Source organism: Aedes albopictus, chromosome 2 (assembly GCF_035046485.1).
Source record: "Aedes albopictus strain Foshan chromosome 2, AalbF5, whole genome shotgun sequence".
NCBI lineage: Eukaryota > Metazoa > Arthropoda > Insecta > Diptera > Culicidae > Aedes > Aedes albopictus.
In genome coordinates this window covers 407,041,898-407,062,492 of record NC_085137.1, presented here as the reverse complement: position 1 = coordinate 407,062,492, position 20,595 = coordinate 407,041,898, and the positions used below count along the sequence as shown (strand labels likewise).

The window sequence follows — 20,595 nt, the reverse complement described above, 5'->3', positions numbered from 1 at the left end:
CTATGAAATGGTTTACAGTTCACTCTGGCTCGGTGCAATTTTATTTTTTTGTATGTTCTGCCAAACATAAATTTTGAATTTACTCCACGAAGAGCTGTTAGAATTACTGGATTTTAAACTGATGGTAGATCATCATATTCTTCATCCAATGGTTAAGAAAACTCATTTTTTGGATCGGTTTAGCAGAGCCCCGACCAACTGTAAGAACTGTAAATACGCGTATCTGTCAAAGGATAAACAAAATAGGACGGAATTAAAAGGTACAAAACTGATTACACTCATTCGGAAAGGGTATTCTGCTTAGAGGGTTCGAAAAGTCGATACAAGATTGTGACTGTTGTTTAACAATGCGGTAAAGCGCTGGAGGCTAGAGGGTGTCATACCGAGTTGTCGATTTTCAACAGATCCAGCTAGTTTGTTTGCTTCGCTATTGTTTCACATATATTAGTGGGCGTTCAACTAGGTTGAATTATTAAACAGTTTAATTAATGTGCTGTTATATTATATCAAGAATATGTAATGTAACTTGAAGATGGGATGTTGTTGTCGTCTAAACCTGTTGAGACGAGATCAATTATATGGTAATACAGTAGTAACCAGTAATCCAGTCATAGTGAGCCTTACATTCCAGATACCATGTGCGAATGTTACTTGGCTGCTTGCCTAATGCTAACGCTAAATGCTAGCCGGATCGGTTGAAATATTGGAACACGCACTACTTAATCACAGCACACAATCGGCACCTGTTGGACTGCTGCGCGTTGGAACAACGCACTCTGGCACTTCGATTATTATCATATTCAACGACCTGTGATACACCGTTACAGATAGATATAGCATATAATTACTATATTTAAGTCGAAGGGTCGTCTCAGCTCGGATTCAATCCGGTCGTAGTGCTCGAGATGGAGAAAAGTGTTGTTCGCGGCGCCAAGTTAGTCGCTTTGTTACTCAGTGTCGTGGTTGGGGCAGAAAGTGGACCTGCTGATCCACCAATTTACAAATATGACAACTACGAAATGTGTAAAGCGATGTACGATCCGGGAGCAACGTTCTGCATCGCAAAAGTTAATCTCGGATATAATCCAGTACGTGTACAATAACAAGTACAGCATTGCGAAAGCGTATAATCTAATATTTGAATTTGTGCTGTTAGGTTTCAAATCAGGTTGCAGTCAAGAGTCAACCGAATCTCCTGATTTGGTCAGTATGCGTCCAGGACTGTGAACAGGAGATGCTATCCCTGAGTCAATGTGAAAGGCTACAATTTAACTACACAAAAGTGAAGACTACTGAAGCTGTAAGTACTAGTGAAGCTTGTTAATTCATGAGTGCAACACAAACTCGAGCATTATATAATTGTTGATAAGTTAGATACTGCAGCCGGTTGCGATTCGTCCATGTTTTTGAAGTCAGCATCAGTTTCAGGGCAAACATTTGATTTGAGCGTGATTTACGAGTAACATTTTTTATCTCTTCTTCAGGACCCCAATTACGAGCTAATTCACACACGTTTTTATTTAGAGTAACATATATCAACTAACAAAATAACTTTTTGTTACGATTGCCCTAGTATTTTGGAAAATTATATATTTTGTTGGGAAAAATATTTTGCCTTTTTCAATTGTTGGTCCTGAAACGATTATTTGTTTGGGGTTCAGCACGCAGTGGGGTTCAGAGATGTTGGCTCACTTTTTTCCTGTGGGGTAGTATTCAGGTGACAGCCGCCTGAGATACTGTAAGCTTATTGGTAATATGTTCTTAAAATAAATTCGGTAGAATACATGCCACATACGATGATTTTTTTCACGGGAAATGCGTACCGTGCAAAAAAGTTTTTGGCTCGAAATTCGAAAAACTGTGCATAAAAGTAATATGATTTCTCGATGAATTATGCAAAAAATAAGAGTTTGAACTATTTTTTTGTAAGGATTTTTTTTGCACGACCAGTCAGACTGAGTTCTGAGTGGCCACTGCTGTACATAGTAGTCGTCTCCATTCTACTCGGTCCATGGCTGTGTGTCTCCAGTTCCACACTCTGCGAAGGGTTCGCAGATCGTCCTCCACTTGATCGACCCACCCAGTTCCCTGCGCACCACGTCGTCTTGTGCCGGTCAGATGACTCTCTAGAACCATTTTAGTTGGGTTGCTATCCGACATCCTGATGACGTGACCCGCCCACCGTAGCCTCCCGATTTTCGCGGTATGGACGATGGTAGGTTCTCTCAGCAGCTGAGGCAGTTCGTGGTTCATTGACCTTCTCCAAGTCTCGTCTTCCATCTGCACTCCGCCGTAGATGGTAAGCAACACCTTCCGTTCGAAAACTCCAAGGGCACGTTAGTCATCTGCACATACACTCCCGTTCAAAAGTTTGGGGTCACCCCCTCAAAAACATGTCATTTTTTAGACCCATATCTCCGCCAATTTGCGTCCGATTTCAAAACCCTAGGTTTCATTCAAAAGATAATAAGTCAAAGAAACTTTGAACATGATTTAAAAGAAACGTTTTCAAAAAATTTTGTATGTAAACTTAACCCAAAGTTGCCAAATTTTCTAAAAAATGAATATAGACTTACGGCAGTGTCGCTGGAAGTTGGGTCGACCAAATTTCAAGATGAGAGCGGTAATATGACCCATTTTCTATTAGCTTTCAACTGCTTTTTACAGAACTTAGCAAAAAAATCTAGAAAAAAAGTTATTAAGTAAATTAATCCTTGATGTCATTGGCCAAAAGTTTGGGGTCACTATCGCAAAACATGGAAAAGTGATTTGTTGATATCTTTGTCATCTTTCATTCAATTTTAATTCTTCTTGGCTTATTTGAAACAAAATAAATGATAGTTACTGCATAGACATTGAACCACACATATTTGTTGAAATTTACATACTAAAACTTAACGTAAAGTTGCCTCATTTTTTGAAGCGTGGTAAAATGGGCTAACTTTACATAACATTTTTATATACAAAAATCGTTAAATACGTTAAGTTGAAGACATCAAACGTAAATTTAGTTAATTATCTTTGAAATGAGCCAAAAAGAATTAAAATTGAACTACAGATGACGAAGATATCACCAAATCACTTTTCCATGTTTTACGAAAGTGACCCCAAACTTTTGGCCGATACAGCATTTTGAGGAGTGACCCCAAACTTTTGGTCGATGACATCAAGGATTAATTTACTATATAACTTTTTTTCTAGATTTTTTAGCTAAGTTCTGTAAAAAGCAGTTGAAAGCTAATAGAAAATGGGTCATATTACCGCTCTCATCTTAAAATTTGGTCGACCCAACTTCCAGCGACACTGCCGTAAGTATATATTCATTTTTTAGAATATTTGGCAACTTTGGGTTAAGTTTACATACCAAATTTTTTGAAAAAGTTTCTTTTAAATTATGTTCAAAGTTTCTTTGACTTATTATCTTTTGAATGAAACCTAGGGTTTTGAAATCGGATGCAAATTGGCGGAGATATGGGCCTAAAAAAATGACATGTTTTTGAGGGGGTGACCCCAAACTTTTGAACGGGAGTGTAGGGTCCATGCTTCGTGCCCATAGAGGACTACCGGTCTAATCAGTGTTTTGTGATAGTTAACTTCGTGTTACGGCGAACTTTATTCGATCGTAGAGCTCTGCGGAGTCCAAAGTAAAGCACGATTTTCTGCCACAATGCGCCTCTGAATTTCTCTGCTGATATCGTTGTCGGTGGTCACCAGTGAGCCCAAGTACACGTACAAGTACAAGTGTTTCCATCAATGGAGCCCTTTGCCATCATGTACTTTGTCTTCGACACATTAGGCCGATGCAAATATTATTTTTCTTTTATGTCCGAGACCTCTCATCAGGTACGAGGGGGGGGGACAAAAATTAATAAGGAACAAACGAAAAATAAACTATTGAAAAATTGGAATTTTTACCAACTATTGAAAAAATATTTTTCAACTATTGAAAAATAGTTGCTTGTAAAAAAATTGTCTATTGAAAATGGAGTCATGAGACGCCATGTTTTTTTTTTCGCCCCTTCAATATTTTGAGATTTTTGAAGGGGGGGGTGACATAAAACAAATTAAATATTTGCATCGGCCTTAATGACTAATCCGATTCGCCTGGCTTCACTCTTTAGTCGGATGTACGTTTCCGCCATCGTCCTTAATTTACGAGCAATAATATCAATATCATCAGCGAAACCAAGCAGATGAACGGACTTTGTGAAAATCGTTCCACTCGTGTTCATCCCCGCTCTCCTAATTACACCCTCTAACGCAATGTTGAACAGCAAGCACGAAAGACCATCACCTTGCCGAAACCCTCTGCGAGATTCGAAGAGACTCGAGAGTGTCCCTGATACTCGAACTACGCACATCACTCAATCTATCGTCGCCTTGATCAATCGTATCAGTTTATCCGGGAATCCGTATTCGTGCATAATTTGCCATAGCTGAGTAGCTAGTGACAACGAGGAATAGCGCATACAATAAAAATGTTTAAAATCATGTTTAAGTTACTGTTTTTATAAAACGGCTACTTTGGAGGCCATACTGAAGCGACCGGTAGAATACAAGTAGCCAGTAAATACACAATATCATACGCCGATTTGAAATCGATGAACAAGTGATGTGTGGGCACGTTGTATTCGCGGCATTTCCGCAACACCTGGCGGATGACGAACATCTAGTCCGTTGTAGCGCGTTCACCCTTGATTCCAGCCTGATATTGCCCCACGAACTCTCTTGCAATCGGTGATAGATGGCGGCATAAAATTTGAGAGAGTGTCTTGTAGGCAGCGCTCAGTAGTGTGATCGCGCGATAGTTCCCGCAATCCAACTTGTCGCCCTTTTTGTAGATGGGACACACGATACCTTCCAAACATTCCTCCGGTTATACTTCCTCCTCCAAAAATCTTGGTAATGGCCCAGTGTAATGCTCTCACCAGTGCTTCTCCACCGTATTTTAGGAGCTCGCTTGGTAGTTGATCTGCTCCAGCGGCTTTGTTGTTTCCAACCGGCCAATCTCCTCCAAAATCTCTTGGAGGTCAGGGGCCGAAAGTCTTTCGTTCTGTGCATAAACTCCTAGATCTGTTACCACGCCACCTTCGGTACTTGCAACGTCGCCATTGAGGTGCTCTTCCATCGCTTCTCGATCTCGTTCTTACTGCTGGCGCTTCTTCATCCGGAAGACTGAGTTCTGCCTGTTCGCGCCTGTCTATAACGTGCCTCGTTCGCTCTCGTACGGTGTTGCAGCATTCTCGCCCATGCTGCATTTTTTCTCGTTTTTCAACTGATCACATTCGCCGTCGTTACCCAGGTAACCACTAAGCACTGATATAAGCGGTAAAGAGGCACTTCAACAGCTTTTCAGCGCCAATAGGCTCTAAAGAAGGTTTTCAAATGCTTATAGGCCTTGTAAATCGTAAGCATTGAAATAAGCCGTATATGGGTATATAACGCTATCTTGTAGTGCTTGTTAGCCCTGTGCTTTCAAGCCCAGTTAGACAGCTGTCAGTGTATAACATGACATTTGACATTACATCCATAGAGCTTGCTGACGTTTATTCACCTTTCTCTTTCAAACATGCAGGTGGAATGGGATTTGTTGTCATCAGGAAAGGTTTCCCGATGAAAACAAATCCTATCCCGCCTGCATGCTTGAAAGAGAGAGGTGAATAAACGTCAGCAAGCTCTATACCAATCAAAATAAATTTCAATCAAACCAAAACTAAAACCGATGAAGTTCAGGCCTTCAGGAATTGAAAAAAGTTATTGGCAAGCGGCAGCATGTATGTAGTACACCACCCAAGAAACAATTTTTGCTTTAAGAAATGTTTCTCAAAGCAACGTTGTTAAACTGGAAGTCGTATTATATTGGAATAATTTTGAAATAAAACTGTTCTTCAACTCTTGTTCGCCCAAAAATGAGAATCTATTCAACATCAATCGTTCTATAAGCACGATGAAATAAATGTTTATCGAATGATCGTACATCGGTTGTGAAACTCTTGTTCAACGTTAGAACCATCAGCATTTCACACAAACATCATAAACTTTTCTTCAACGTTTATTAAACAATGTTGTATGACGCTTTTTGTTTAATCATTTAAGAATGGTTTAAGAAACCATTATTATGCACCAGCAGCATAGTGCATAATAACAAGCTTTCTTCGATATTTATTCCACCATAATACAATCAAAACATGCTGGAGCCGTGGATGCAACTTACAAAATTTATTTCTATTTATAGAAATGGTTTTATAATTGCTACAAAAACGATTCTTAAACGTTTCTTCAATATCATTGTAAAAATAAAATGAGAAAATGATTTAACTTTCTACATTTCTGCATTTGTGTCTGGAATATCTCTCTCTGATTATGTACCCCCAATATCTTTATTTTATTACATTTTATGGGACAAATCACATCAATGGAAAGACTCGAACTCTGGACCTTTGGGTTCACACTCGTCTGCATCCGCTCTGCTTCAATCCGAATTACATGAATCGGCAGATTTGAAGCAGTATATAAATATTCAATCCCTGAGTCGAATACATTACCGTACATATGTTGCTTAAACATGGCTTAAATATTTTATTCAACTGATTGTCTTCATAAACATTGAAGTTGATCAATGTTTGAATAATTGTAACCGCAACGTTTAATCATAAGGCATGCACGCTAATTATTTTGCTAATCTGTCAGTAATTCACGGTGTTGTGTTGTGAGATTGGTAGGTATCGCTTCGAACTTGTTTTATTTCAACGTCCAAACAAGTGAACTTTATTTATTTTTACTGCTCTTGTTTTGTGCTAGGAGGAGAATGTGTAAAACTTGTGTATATCTCCAGGCAGCTATAAGAAATGAACATAAAGAAGCTGAGCCCGGTTTGACCGGTGGCACCAAAGTGAGTAGAGTAGATTGTGAATACCAAAAAGAGGAGCCGCCAAGGATCCACTTAAGCTGCATTTTCTGGTGTTTTTGTTGCCGATTTTGCTGTCGTTGGAGCGTGTAATGTAAAAGGTTGGTCAGAATGTTTTTAAAAGTGTGAAAAGTGTGATATTTAGAGCTGCTGGAAGAAGTTTGTTTGGTATTCAAGCTTGTAGCCGCGGTTGCTCTTTTTAGGCTCCTAATCAGCAATCGTGTTTACATAGAGGGGCATGGCGAACAACGATAATTAAGTGACACAGTACCACTGCTAATCAACATTGCTTGAATAAAAGTGTAACATTTGTATTAAAGAAACGTGGTAACATTTTGTTGTTAAGCTATATCAGTGTAGTTGAATAAAATGATCAAGCAAAAGTTGTTAAACTTTAAATAAGCTACTTGTTCCATTGAAGATCTTATGTGGAATAACGGCATCTAATACATCGGAAGCAGCTTGTATTCTATCATTATTAGAGCACTATTGGACAGATGATATGAATACCAAAGCAACTGTCTTTAAACTTTTATACCATTGGTTATTCAATGAGCAGAAATATGTTTAACAAACGTGCAGTTTCCACTGCATGAAACATTTATTCGCCATTCTGTTCAACATATACTCTTGTACAACTGTCGGCGCCTTTGTAGCACATTTAATCAACTGACATGCTTAATAATGATTTTGAATTGTTACTTGGGCATGGATTATGATTTTATCTGACATCGAGATAGATCCCCTTCAAAGAGTGTGTGGTACACGGAGAGACGAAACTACCCAAAAGTGAGTTCTCTCCACCCAACTTCGGGGTTGCGTGCGTCAAGCTAATTTTGAGTTGATGGAATCAATGTTTTTGTTGGGTTGTTCCCGCTTGCTTCCATGTGAAAAAAATACCTTATTTTAAGGTTTTTCCACCCAACCGAAATTTTGACTAGGTTGTATTCACTCAAATTTGAGTACTGTGCTAGAAACTCAGTGTTGGCTCGACGCACGGAACTGCAAAAGTTGGGCTGTTTCTCTCTTCACTCTCTGACAACAACAGAAAGAGCGCATGAAAAGGGAGATGAAAAAGAACTCAAAATTGAGTTTAAAAGTACCTAATTTTGAGTTTTTCAGTTTCTCCGTGTAGGGTTTCGTCCGGGTGCCAGTTCGCGCGCGTTTGCTTCGGTGGTTCGATTTTTTTTTCTTTTTCTATTCCGAAGTGAGCATTTCGACGGCGGTGAGTGTGCGGTGGACGCGTCGTGGATCGAGTCGGTTCCTAATTTTTCGCTTCCCGTCGGCGCTAGTTCCCAATACATTTTTAGTTAATAATAAATATTTTCTTTCATTTTTTGCATTTACAATAGAAGTACAAGTATGTCTATTGCATTTACACAAAAGAGTGAAAAGTGTTAGTTCGGGCTCGCCGGTCGCAAAAAATCCGGGCGCCGACAAGTGAGTCGCGTTCAGTGTATTTCTGTGTGGAATAGACTAAAGGTTTCTACTCCCTAGTGGAGTGGAGACGCGCGATAGAATTTTCTTTATGGCTAGTTTTTGCGTCGAAAAGTGGTCGGTTGTTAAGGCCCCTTAGCGTGTCAGCTCAAATTTTACTCTTCTTATTTGATTCTTATTCCAAACAATCATCAAGCACGATAGTAGTTGTGTAGCCTTTCTATACCAATTCCATAAACAAACAAACAAAAATCGCACCTCTTTGTCTCGGTACCTCCAATGTAAACATTTCGAGAATATGAATCATTTGAAAGCAACTCAAGCAGTAAACTACTCTACTTCAATGAATAATAAAGAAACATCGAAACATATAATCGAATTATTTTGGTACGCTCTCCCACTGTTTATGTTTGCTGCAACAGCAGTGCTGGCGGACCGCTTGGTGAAGATTTCGTAAATTATAATGCTTTGCTTATTTCACTAACAATTGTGGTAAAAAAGTTAAAAAAAAAATCACCCCCAAATTATTTTTGATTTTATGATGCATAATCAATTTGTTTGACTGGATTTTTCAATTGATGTCGATCAATTTCATTGATGCTTTGCCAGCAGGATCGACATCACTGCGTGCAATGATCGATGATTGTGCGCGCCAAAAGACACCACCGCGCTGCCGCCGTCGTCGTTGGTACTGCGGTGGGTGGTAAACACCGCCAACCACATTTTTAGTGCGGTCGAAACAAATCGTTAAAAATTTCTACTTTCGAGTGATCTAATGCTTAGAAATAGTGATTACTTGGAAAGAGGCTTGTATTTGAAGTAGTGTGAATACATTTTTATGCCGAATATCTTGCGTAAAATTGATTATTTTATAAAATAAGATAAGTGTCGATTTTTGCCTTTCTCGTACACTAAGTGTACTGGAAAGGCTATATGTTCACTCCAAAAATGACTTTTTAATAGGAGGCCCGGAGGGTCGAGTCTTATATACCAATCAACTCAGCTCGACGAATTGAGGTGATGTCTGTGTGTGTGTATGTATGTTTTTTTTTTTTTTTATTCTAGGAGTCCAAAAATCTTCTAAAGACGCTGTGTGGGATTCGAATGTGCGCCTACCCACTAAAAACACTCTCCTAGTTCACCTCCACCTTAAATTCCCCTCCGGCACCACCATGCAGTATTTCTTCGGAGGGGAGGCGTTATGTGCCTTGTGCACCATCACCAATTTGTTATTCTAGTCTTCTTCATGCTATGCGCACCGCTTCGTTAGTATGCTGTTAATATTCCAGTATCGCCACTAAGCGACATACATGCTATTTTTCAAATTTGTTATTCTAATCTTAGCCTTTCGGCTCCGGCTAGCTTGTTGTTTGCTTAATGTGCCGCCATTGAGCGGTAAACTCTATGTTAGTACCACTTTCATCAAATTTGTTATTCTAAAGCCATGCTGAGTTCATCGGCTCCTACTAATTTGCTCCGAGAACGTTGCCCTCTCGGTGCCGCCCGAGTGCCAATCAGCACTCGAGGTTTCCGCGCACGACTCGGATAGTCCCCGACGGTGGATATACCCTACCCGACGAAGAGTTTCCCGACACTGAAACTTCTCCCGCTACCGACTTCCCGGGCAGATGCCAAGGTCGGTCCTGCGATTCCGGTTGGAGACGGCTTCCGGTTCACAGGCGCCCTGACGACCATGCTCCGGTGCTTCTTCCCGATCGCTCTACTCTGACAGTCCCCGGCGGTGGATCTGTATTACTCCGACAGAGAAGTCCCCGGCGAAAGACGTTCTCCCGTTACCGCCCGTGTGCCATTGAGCACAATGACTTCACGCGCACTACTCGGATACTCCCCGGCAGTGGATCTATCCTACTCCGACAGAGAGTTCCCCGACGTAGGAAGTTCTCCCGAATACCGACCGAGAGCCAGTAAGCTCCACACCTTAATTGCTCACGACACCGGTAGTCCCAGACGGCGGATCTACCACACGCAGACGGAACTACTACGCGTACCCCGGATTGTTTCTTCTATCGTTCATTTGCAGCTCTCGCCACTTCCGCTGGAGAAATGACATCATCTTCGTTACCGCGGAGTTCACCGCGTTCCAGCTGGCTTCGTCACGGCACATTCTATCCACGATGTTATCAGCACTTATACCAGCACCGCAGGTTTCTGTGATCTCACTACGCTCCACAGCAAAACGTGGACACTCGAAGACGACGTGCTCCGGTGTTTCCTCGACATTTCCGCACTCGGAACAAAACGGCGTTCGTGCGTGTCCGAATCTATGCAGGTACTTCTTGAAGCAGCCATGGCCTGACAAGAACTGCGTCAGATGGAAATTTACTTCTCCGTGACCTCTGTTCATCCATTTCGCCAGATTTGGAATAAGGCGGTGGGTCCACCTTTTCTTCGCTGTGGTATTCCACTCGTGTTGCCACTTCGTCATCGTGGCGACATGTGCTGCTTTCCGAACTCCCCGAGTGCCCCTGGTTTCATAGCACTCTTTGTCCTCCTCCAGAACGAGGCCGATAGGGACCATCCCGGCAATCACGCACACCGCATCCGATGATATTGTGCGGTAGGCGCTCGCTACCCGCATGGCCATCAGCCTGTATGTACTGCCAAGCTGCACTCGGTTTCTTTTTGTCTTCATCGCTGTCGCCCAAGCCGGACTAGCATACCGCAGGATTGACGTAGACACGCTAGCCAATAATCGTCTCTTGCTGCTGCTTATGTGTGTATGTATGTGTGTGTGTATGTATGTGTGTGTGTGTATGTGTGTGTACAAAGAAACTCACATCACTTTTTGGCAGTAAACCTCAACCGATTTTAATGACCAACGGTTCATTCGACGCGGAATCTGGTCCCATTGTTTCCTATTGAAAATGGTTCGGATCGGTCCAGCCGTTCCGGAGTTATGGCCATTTAGGTGTTCCGGATCGGTACCCCAGGAAGGGGTCAGATATGAAAACGCTACAAACCCATTCATGCGACACATCAAACCACGGCACTTTCGAAAACATGATGAACGGTAAACAGGAAAATAGTCTCGGGCCATATCTGAACCGGTAGTGTTCCGGAAACGGTTCCGGGTGACCCGCCGGAAGTGGCCAAATATGAAAGTGAACCAAACCCTTCATGCGACACATCAAACAGCGGATTTTTCGATAACCTAATAAACAGTAGGCAGGAAAACATTCTCAGACCATATCTGAACCGGTAGTATTCCGGAACCGGTTCTGGGTGCTCCGCCGGAAGTGGCTAAATATGAAAGTGAACCAAACCCGTGCATGCGATACAACAAACAGCGGCTTTTTCGATAGCCTGATGAACAGTAGGCAGGAAAATATTCTCGGACCATATCTGAACCGGTAGTGTGCCGGAACCGGTTCTGGATGTTCCGCCGGAAGTGACTAAATATGAAAGTGAACCAAACCCATGCATGCGATACAACAAACAGCGGCTTTTTCGATAGCCTGATGAACAGTGGGCAGGGAAACATTCTAAGACCATATCGGAACCGGTAGTGTTACTGAACCGGTTCCAGATGTCACGCCGGAAGTAGCCAAGTATAAAAGTTAACCAACCCCTTACATGCGACGCATCAAATCGCAAGCTCTTCAGGCAACCTGATAAACGGTTAATAAAAGAGAATAGTTTCAGATTATATTTGGATCAACCGATAGAGTTCCGGAACCGGTTCCGGGTGTCCCGCTGGAAGTGGCCAAATGTAGTAGATATCAAAACCCATGCCTGCGGCACATTAAACAGCGGCTTTTAAAATAACGTGATGAACGATTAGTCAGAAAATAGGCTCAGACCACAACGAAGATCTTTATAAAGGCTATCGATAGTGTTCCAGGACCGATCTAGGGTGTCAAGCCGGAAGTGGCCAAATGCCAAAAAGAACCAAACCTATGCATGCGACACATCGAACCGCGGTCTTTTTTAAACCATGAGGAACGATTAACAAGAAAATAGGCTCAGACCACATTAGAGGCTACCGATAGTGATGCAAAACCAGCATTGGGTGCTTCCTAGGGTGCTTCGCAGGAACTTCAAAAATGAACAAAGTCAATGCAAGCGATAAATATGTGTGAGAAAACAAAATCTTGACTGAACTAAGGCCACATACATACAGACGTCTTACTCTACTGACTCTCCATCGTCCTTGTTTTCAACGGTTGAAACCAATATTAACCGTTGTTGCTCGTTTGACGTCTACTCACTACCAACATCAAGCCGCAGTGAAACGCAACCTGATTAGCATTTGGCGATTATTTTTTCGTAACGATGAATATAATAGCAATATGTTATAAATGATATGTCTGTTTGTCTGTACTAAAGCAATCTCATCAAATCACTGAGGTGTAAAAATATACAGTAGGATAGGTCAACGTTATATGAGAAAATTATCGCATCAACCCCGGAGAAAGTTTTTTCAATCCTCTTTTCCGTCTAAAACTACTGGGAATTTTTTTATGGGATTTAGTATGGGCAATTTCACTTGCTTGCATTTTTTGTCAAATTTTACATGAATTTTGAAACCTATGATAAAAAAAATTAGCCTAAAGTGTGAAGAAAAAACTATGTCGAAGACCGTAAAGCAGGGCTGTCCAACATACGGCCCGCGGAATCGATGAATGAAACTTGGCCCAAGGATTGAAATATTTGAAGATATTTCATATTTAAATAAAATTTAATATTAAAAATAAACTCGAAATAAGTAGAGTGTAACAACACTGAGTTTTTTGTAAAAATTTTCAAAGATTAAAAAATTTAAATACATAAATTTAAAAATTTTAAACTTGAAAGGTACAGCCAAATTTGAAGCAGAATTTCAGCAAAGTTTAATGAATTTCAAAAAAACGTTGCTGCTTGTGGCAGCAGCGGCGACCAAGCTGCTGATGGTTTGTCCGACGATCAAAATGAGTGATCGCGAATAACCGTGTATACCTTCAGTGCACACTCAAAAAAAATTACACGCCCGAGTAATGTGTTTTACATATAGATTTGCGCAAATTGTAAAACCCACGAATGCCACGTGTGGCACATATAGAATCGCTAACATAATTTTTGCTTTGATCAATGGACAATCCACATGATTCTAATGTGTAACTCACACAAAATATGAATTAAATACATATGCATTGCAACTAGTATACACATAAATGTCATATTATGCTGAACATAAATTACGTGTTATGAAGCATACGAATTTTATGTTATGCCGCTCATGTACTCCTCCAGGGAATAATTACACTTAGTTACTTATTTCACGCAAGCTATTAATTAACACTCAAAAATTGTAATTGTTATAAGAATTTGTTTATTAGTTCATACATTTTAAGCATTACTCACTTGGATACTTGAAATCGCTTTGTTGAATCTCCGCCGAATGAAGCATCCCACTAGACCCGGTTTTAGGCCAATCACTTCGAGTACCCCGAACAATGAATGCGGTTAGGTCCACCTAAACCGTAATAAGTCATCTTATGCGCATCCTGCCCCGCGGAGCCGCTGACCTCTCCTAGGTTCTCTACTGAAGAATTTTCACCTGTCGTTCTTCCGGCGACGTGACCAGTTTGGTTAGGCACAAAAATCCTTTGCTGTTAGACGCCATTTCACCTCGTGGGTTGCCAACATCAATATTGCATCACGGATTCTACACGCAATGCCTGTAAAAAACGATAATTTGGATGCAAGTAATCGAATTGGTTCTGTATAAATTGAAGCTTTCAATTTAATTTTGTAGGAATGTTTTTTACTTACGAGGATGAGCTGCAACTCAGCTGAATTCTCCACCAGTTGATTGGCCATTATGAAAAACTGTTGAAGTTTGACGGTTTTTTCAAGGCTCATGTGTCACCATTTATGATATGCATTTGGGAAAAACAGTAGCGCAAATTCGATTGATAAATTACTTCATTTTCAATCATATTACATATGAGATTTGAATGTCTTGGCTGATGGATTCAGTTAAAGGTAGTGCTACTTGAACTCCAAGTGCAACACAAATTATCTTGAAGTGAGTTACATTTGATTCAGTGATGTAAGCTTTGCTGCGAGATCCATGTTATGAATCAGATTATTCTAACGTGTAAAATACACACAATCCATTGAAAAACAACATCAGACTAACGTGGACGCTTTTGACTCAGCTCACAAGCCAAAACACATTAATCGATCGTGTCGATTTTTTTCAGTGTGCAAGCGAGAAGCGGAGTAGGGGAAGAAGAATAAGTGAGATGTGTCATATAAAGAGTAGTGTGGCGTGCTCTGTGTTATTGCGTTTGTCTTGCGTAAATATATCGTTGTAGATTATCGTAAATCGGTATAATAAATACTTCCGGCCAAACCCCGGTTACCACAAATTGGCGACGAGTAGGAAAACCTGGCAGTGCAATAATTTCATACTCGGTAAGTTTGATTATACGACCGAGAACAAACAACATTCCTATTTGAGGTTATATTTTTGTTTCCATAATGCAGAAGTGAAAGCAGCTAAACTGCGCTGGCTTGCGAAGCCGAAACTGCGAACACAGTTTGTTTACTGTGGTGGCCCCGGAGGCTGTAGGTTGAACACAGCGCAGCTGTGGTGGCTTTCGAAGCCGCGATTCGTTGAGCGCAGGCACACTGCGGAGGCTTCCGAAGCCGTACGGAAAGAACACAGTGGATGCTGTGGTGGTTTTCGAAGCCGAAATCGTGAACGCAACCCTGTTGCGGTGGCTCCCGAAGCCGGAACGTCCAAAGGAACACAGCTCGACTGTGGTGGTCTTCGAGACTGAAACGGTTGGGGAAATAACAGCGAACGGTGAGTATTGTAAAACCAAATGGTATACACAAACTGTCACGAGTTGTTTTTCATTCAGCAGGTCATAATGGATAAGTTTAATGTACCACCGTTCAATTTCAAAAGCCTACCAAGCAGCCGAGTGCGGGACGAATGGCTAAAGTATAAACGAAATTTTGAGTATATCGCTCTCGCGAATGAGGAGAAGAACCAGACCAAGTTAAAGTACATTTTCTTGGCCAAGGCTGGACCAGATGTACAAGAGGTATTCGGGTCGCTTCAAGGAGCTGATGTGGTAGAGGACGCAGAAAAAACGATTAAGCCGTTTGATGTGGCCATCAGTAAGCTGGATGAATACTTTGCCCCGCAACAGCACGAAACATTTGAGCGCTAGATGTTCTGGACATTGAACCCAACCGAAGGAGAGTCGCTGGAGAAGTTTTTATTGAGGGCCACTGAGCAAGCGTCAAAGTGCAATTTCGGGAGCAGCAAGGAAGAAAGTACCCAAATAAGCGTCATCGATAAACTCATCCTTCTGGCTCCACCCGAACTGAAAGAGCAATTACTGCAAAAGGAAAATCTGACGCTAACGGAACTGACAAAAATGATCAACTCATACTCCTCGGTAAAGTATCAAGCAACACAGATGACATCAGCTAGTACCCTCGCTGGGGTTGGGAGCGCAAGCAGTATCAACAGGTTGCAAGCTTCATCGTCGACGTCAGCTGGATCCCTCGAATGCTCCCGCTGTGGGTGGCGAGGCCATTTGGCGAATGATGCAGCCTGCCCCGCAAGGAATAAATCGTGCGACAAGTGCAGCAAAGTTGGTCACTTTGCGAAGCGGTGCAAGTCAGTGCAGGGTTTCGGCAAGCGACACGCAGGAACTCCGAATAGCGACTCGAAACGACGCCGTATAAATGCCATCGATCTATCCGACGACAATATTCCTCAAACGGAGGAGTACAGTTTCATCTATAACATCTGCGATAGGGAGGAAATAATACCAGTTCGTGTCGGCGGGATTTTGGTCGAAATGATGATCGACTCCGGCTCGGTGAAAAATCTAATCGACGAACAAACGTGGCAACGATTGCTTCTTCAGGGGATGGAAATGAAAAATCCTCGTGACAAGTGTCATTTGACGTTCCGACCGTATGGGCAAAACTCGGAACCATTGAGAGTGGTTAAAGTGTTCGAGGCGTCAGTTTCAGTTTTCGACTCCGGGAACGAGCTCAAAACGGATGCAACTTTCTTCGTTGTGGAAGCTGGATCACAAGCCATTCTGGGCAAGGAAACCGCGAAAGCACTAGGTGTGTTAATAATTGGCCTCCCTAGCACCCACACGACAGTCATCAATTCGATTGAAGCGAACACGATGCCATTCCCGAAGATAAAAGGGGTTAAATTGTGCATTCCGATCAACAAGGAAGTTTCCCCGGTTGCGCAACACGCACGTCGCCCTCCGTTAGCGTTGCTGACGAGGATCGAGGAAAAACTGGATGGTTTACTCAAGCAAGATATCATAGAATCTGTTGATGAATATAGCCAATGGGTGTCGCCGCTAGTGGCAATTGTCAAGGACAACGGCGATCTGCGCCTCTGCGTAGACATGCGCCGCGCAAATGAAGCGATTCTACGAGAGAATCACCCCATGCCTACCTTCGAGGACTTCATGCCACGATTGAGAAATGCGAAATTCTTCAGTCGCTTAGATGTGAAAGATGCGTTTCATTAAGTTGAGTTGGACGAGTCCTGCAGGTAAGACATAAGGAACTTTGGGGCTATCGAATAGTAGCATTCAATTTATTTGGTATTATTTTAGGTATATTACAACATTTATCTCTCACAAAGGGGTCTATCGGTATAAGCGGTTGATGTTCGGCATCTCATGTGCGCCAAGGATGTTCCAGAAGATCATGGAACAAATCTTAGCCGACTGTGAGAACACCGTCAACTACATCGACGACGTATTGATCTTCGGGGCAACTGAACAAGAGCACGATGAAGCTTTGGGGAGAGTTTTGAAGGCTTTGAAAAGCCGGGGTGTATTGCTGAATCAAACAAAATGTGTTTTTAAAGTCACGGAGGTAATGTTTGTCGGACATCATCTTTCTGCTGCGGGTATTCGACCAGCAGAAGAGAAAACGGAAGTCCTCAAATCGTTCAGAACTCCAGCTAACGCAGAGGAACTTCGAAGTTTTCTGGGTATGGTCACTTACGTAGGTCGATTCTTGCCCGATCTTGCGACGGTTACGGCACCCCTACGTGACTTGATACGTAAGGAAGTTCATTTCGACTGGAAAGGCCTTCGAACAGATAAAGATCATGATTTCGAAAGTCGAAAATCTACACTATTTCGATAATGACCTACCCACTCGACTAATCGCTGACGCCTCACCAATGACGCTAGGTGCCGTTCTTCTGCAGTTCTCCGCTAAGGACGGAAGCCCACGCCTCATAAGCTACGCTAGCAAAAGTCTGAGCTCTACTGAAAAGCGATACTGCCAAACGGAGAAGGAGGCATTGGCTCTCGTTTGGGCAGTTGAGCGATTTTCGGTTTACTTGCTAGGGCGTAAATTTGAGTTAGAGACCGACCATAAACCGCTTGAGGCGATATTTGCTCCTACGTCCAAACCTTGTGCGAGAATTGAACGATGGGTACTGCGCTTGCAATCGTTCAAGTTCGTCGTTAAGTACCGGAAAGGGTCGTCGAACATCGCAGATCCTTTCTCGCGATTAGCGATCACTAGCAGCAGTGAGGACTTTGACAAGGATAGTCAATTCATGGTTCTCGCAATTCTTGAATCAGTAGCTGTAGATATTGGAGAAATCGAAGCAGCATCTTCCGAAGACGGTGAATTGAGGGCTCTTCGAGAGTGCATTGTATCCGGAAAGTGGGGAAAACCCGAGATTAAACCCTATGAAGTATTCCGAGATGAATTGGGTATGGAAACAACATTTGATAATATAGATGTAGCCATATAATTTATCTTTTTTCAAACTTAGGCATGGTTGATAACATTTTAGTCCGAGGCAACAAAATGATCGTCCCAACGAAGCTACGCAACCGTGTACTTTAGTTAGCGCACGAAGGGCACCCGGGAGAGTCCGTAATGAAACGCCGATTGCGAGAACGTGTTTGGTGGCCGTTGATGGACAAAGATGCGGTGAAGGTGGTATCGAACTGTGAAGGGTGCCGTCTGGTCGGCCTACCATCTCATCCAGAACCAATGCAGCGGCGATCACTTCCGTCACGACCATGGATTGACGTAGCTCTCGATTTCCTGGGTCCACTACCAACGGGCGAATACCTACTGATAATTATTGATTATTACAGCAGGTATAAGGAGATCGAAGTTATGACCCGAATAACTGCAAAAGATACGATTGACCGGCATCATAAGATCTTCACACGTCTCGGTTTCCCAGTAACATTGACGTTGGACAATGCACGACAGTTCATAAGCGGAGAGTTCGATGAGTACTGCTCAGCTCACGGTATTCATTTGAATAACACCACACCGTATTGGCCACAGGAAAATGGCCTTGTGGAGCGACAGAACAGATCTGTTTTGAAGCGCCTACAAATCAGTCACGCCCTAAAGCGAAACTGGAAGGCTGACTTGAACGACTATTTGATGATGTATTATACAACACCCCACAGTGTTACTGGTAAAACACCGACCGAGATGTGTTTTGGCCGAACCATAAGATCAAAATTACCGTATCTATCCGATATTGAAGTGGTACCTACGGATATGGAAGTGGCCGATCGGGATTTAATTTCTAAACAAAAAGGGAAAGACCAACAGGATGTCAGCCGCCGAGCAGCGCCATCATACATTGTTCCAGGAGCAACAGTGTTACTCAAGAACCTTCTACCGCAAAATAAGCTAGCGACAACATTCAGCCCGACCGAATATGTTGTTCTGGACAAAACCGGCGCTCGTGTTACTGTACAGAACAAGGACAACAACAAAGTGTATCAACGAAATTCTGCACATGTCAAGCTGGTTCCAAAGGATAACTCAGCTGATCGGAATGAATCTCAGGCAGAGGTCATTGAGAACACCAGCCCTCCTGCGGAGCACAACCATGACGAAACTTCCAGAATCCGTCGGAATGTCCGTCTTCCTCCAAGGTTTCAGGATTATGTTATGAGTGACCAGAGTTCCCGTCCTCCAGAAAAAGGGAGATGTGGCAGCAGCGGCGACCAAGCTGCTGATGGTTTGTCCAACGATCAAAATGAGTGATCGCGAATAACCGTGTATACCTTCAGTGCAAGCGAGAAGCGGAGTAGGGGAAGAAGAATAAGTGAGATGTGTCATATAAAGAGTAGTGTGGCGTGCTCTGTGTTATTGCGTTTGTCTTGCGTAAATATATCGTTGTAGATTATCGTAAATCGGTATAATAAATACTTCCGGCCAAACCCCGGTTACCACACTGCTGAACAGCAGAGTTTACTGAACGAATCAGGGAAGTTTGCTGAATTTCAGCAAATTGTTTGCTGCAACCTGCAGTTCGGCAAAATTCAGAAAAAAAGTATTGAGGGTGATTTGTGCAAAAAATCAAGAATTCTTGCTCACATTTTTATGACCCAAATGATGTCAGTGTTGTGATTTGCCGTGAGAACGGGTAATCGGATGTACAAAATTTCACTGTTGCATTCGTGCTTTCGAAATTTGATGTCGAAATTTAATATCTGGCCCGTCGACTGGTGTGAAGTATCACTTGTGGCCCGCGGCCACGAAAGGTTGGGCAGGCCTGCCGTAAAGTCATCTGTGATTGTGAAAGACGTTATATCCTAACTTGTAATAATCGTCTTGATGTTGATCGGTCTTCAGTGATAGTGAAGGTGCTCAAGCAGTCAACTGAAAATTCTGATATTTTTCAGCCCAGTCTATACGTTTAACGTAACGTCGGAATACGTTCAATTAATAAATTTCCCAATTTTATTAAAATTATTGCTTTTCTAAATAAGGTATTCTCAGGATTCAGGAACAGTTCGCATTACGTCGACGGAAAGATCATGCTTCGGAATGATGGCCCTAGCACAGAAACTAGCTAAACAAACAATAGTAGAAGATTCCAAAAGCAGGGACCGAATTCTAAACCACCCGATAGGTAGGACATTGCCCACATCACGACGGTTTCAAACCAAACGGACTCAATAAATACCAAAACTTTGTATGACATTTTTAAGTTAGGCAAGGCCATCTTGACTAGGAAACCTTGACTGATTGAACCCTTGAAAAGGCCCCATACAGATCGAAACGTCGGAAAAATCATAAACTAGTGTTTTCGATTCCCCCAAAAGGCTGAAGCCAACATTCTGAAGCAAAATCATCCCAGTCGTATCCCAACCAAGGAAAGATCATGAGTACATGTTCGACGAGAAAGGCACTATCACTACTAGGTGGATTAATCTGGGTTTTACAAATATGTATTGGTGCAATGT

General features: G+C 42.3%; 2 protein-coding genes across 7 annotated transcripts in view; both read left to right on the top strand.

Moving 5' to 3' along the window:
• Positions 1-720: 720 nt before the first annotated feature.
• The window catches only part of LOC109413678 (regulator of hypoxia-inducible factor 1), a 28,011-nt gene continuing 8,136 nt past the window's right edge, over positions 721-20,595 (top strand). Inside the window, exons 1-2 of one of the 4 annotated variants that reach the window (XM_062853373.1) lie at positions 721-1,088; positions 1,157-1,300. In XM_062853373.1, coding sequence (XP_062709357.1) covers positions 906-1,088; positions 1,157-1,300 — 327 coding nt within the window. In that variant the 5' untranslated portion in view covers positions 721-905. The remainder of the gene's footprint in view (positions 1,089-1,156; positions 1,301-20,595) is intronic. The other 3 variants (XM_029876587.2, XM_062853372.1, XM_029876586.2) reach the window with 3 other exon arrangements.
• Positions 14,558-17,437, top strand: LOC134288454 (uncharacterized). 3 transcript variants are annotated; one of them, XM_062853374.1, is made up of 2 exons: positions 14,558-14,764; positions 14,837-17,437. In XM_062853374.1, exon 2 carries the CDS (start codon positions 15,532-15,534, stop codon positions 16,870-16,872), a length of 1,341 nt encoding a protein of 446 aa, XP_062709358.1. In that variant the 5' UTR covers positions 14,558-14,764; positions 14,837-15,531; the 3' UTR covers positions 16,873-17,437. The 3 variants fall into 3 exon arrangements, with proteins under 3 accessions (XP_062709358.1, XP_062709360.1, XP_062709359.1); XM_062853376.1 differs by having other exon boundaries at positions 14,558-15,158; positions 15,220-17,437; XM_062853375.1 differs by having other exon boundaries at positions 14,558-16,895; positions 16,960-17,437.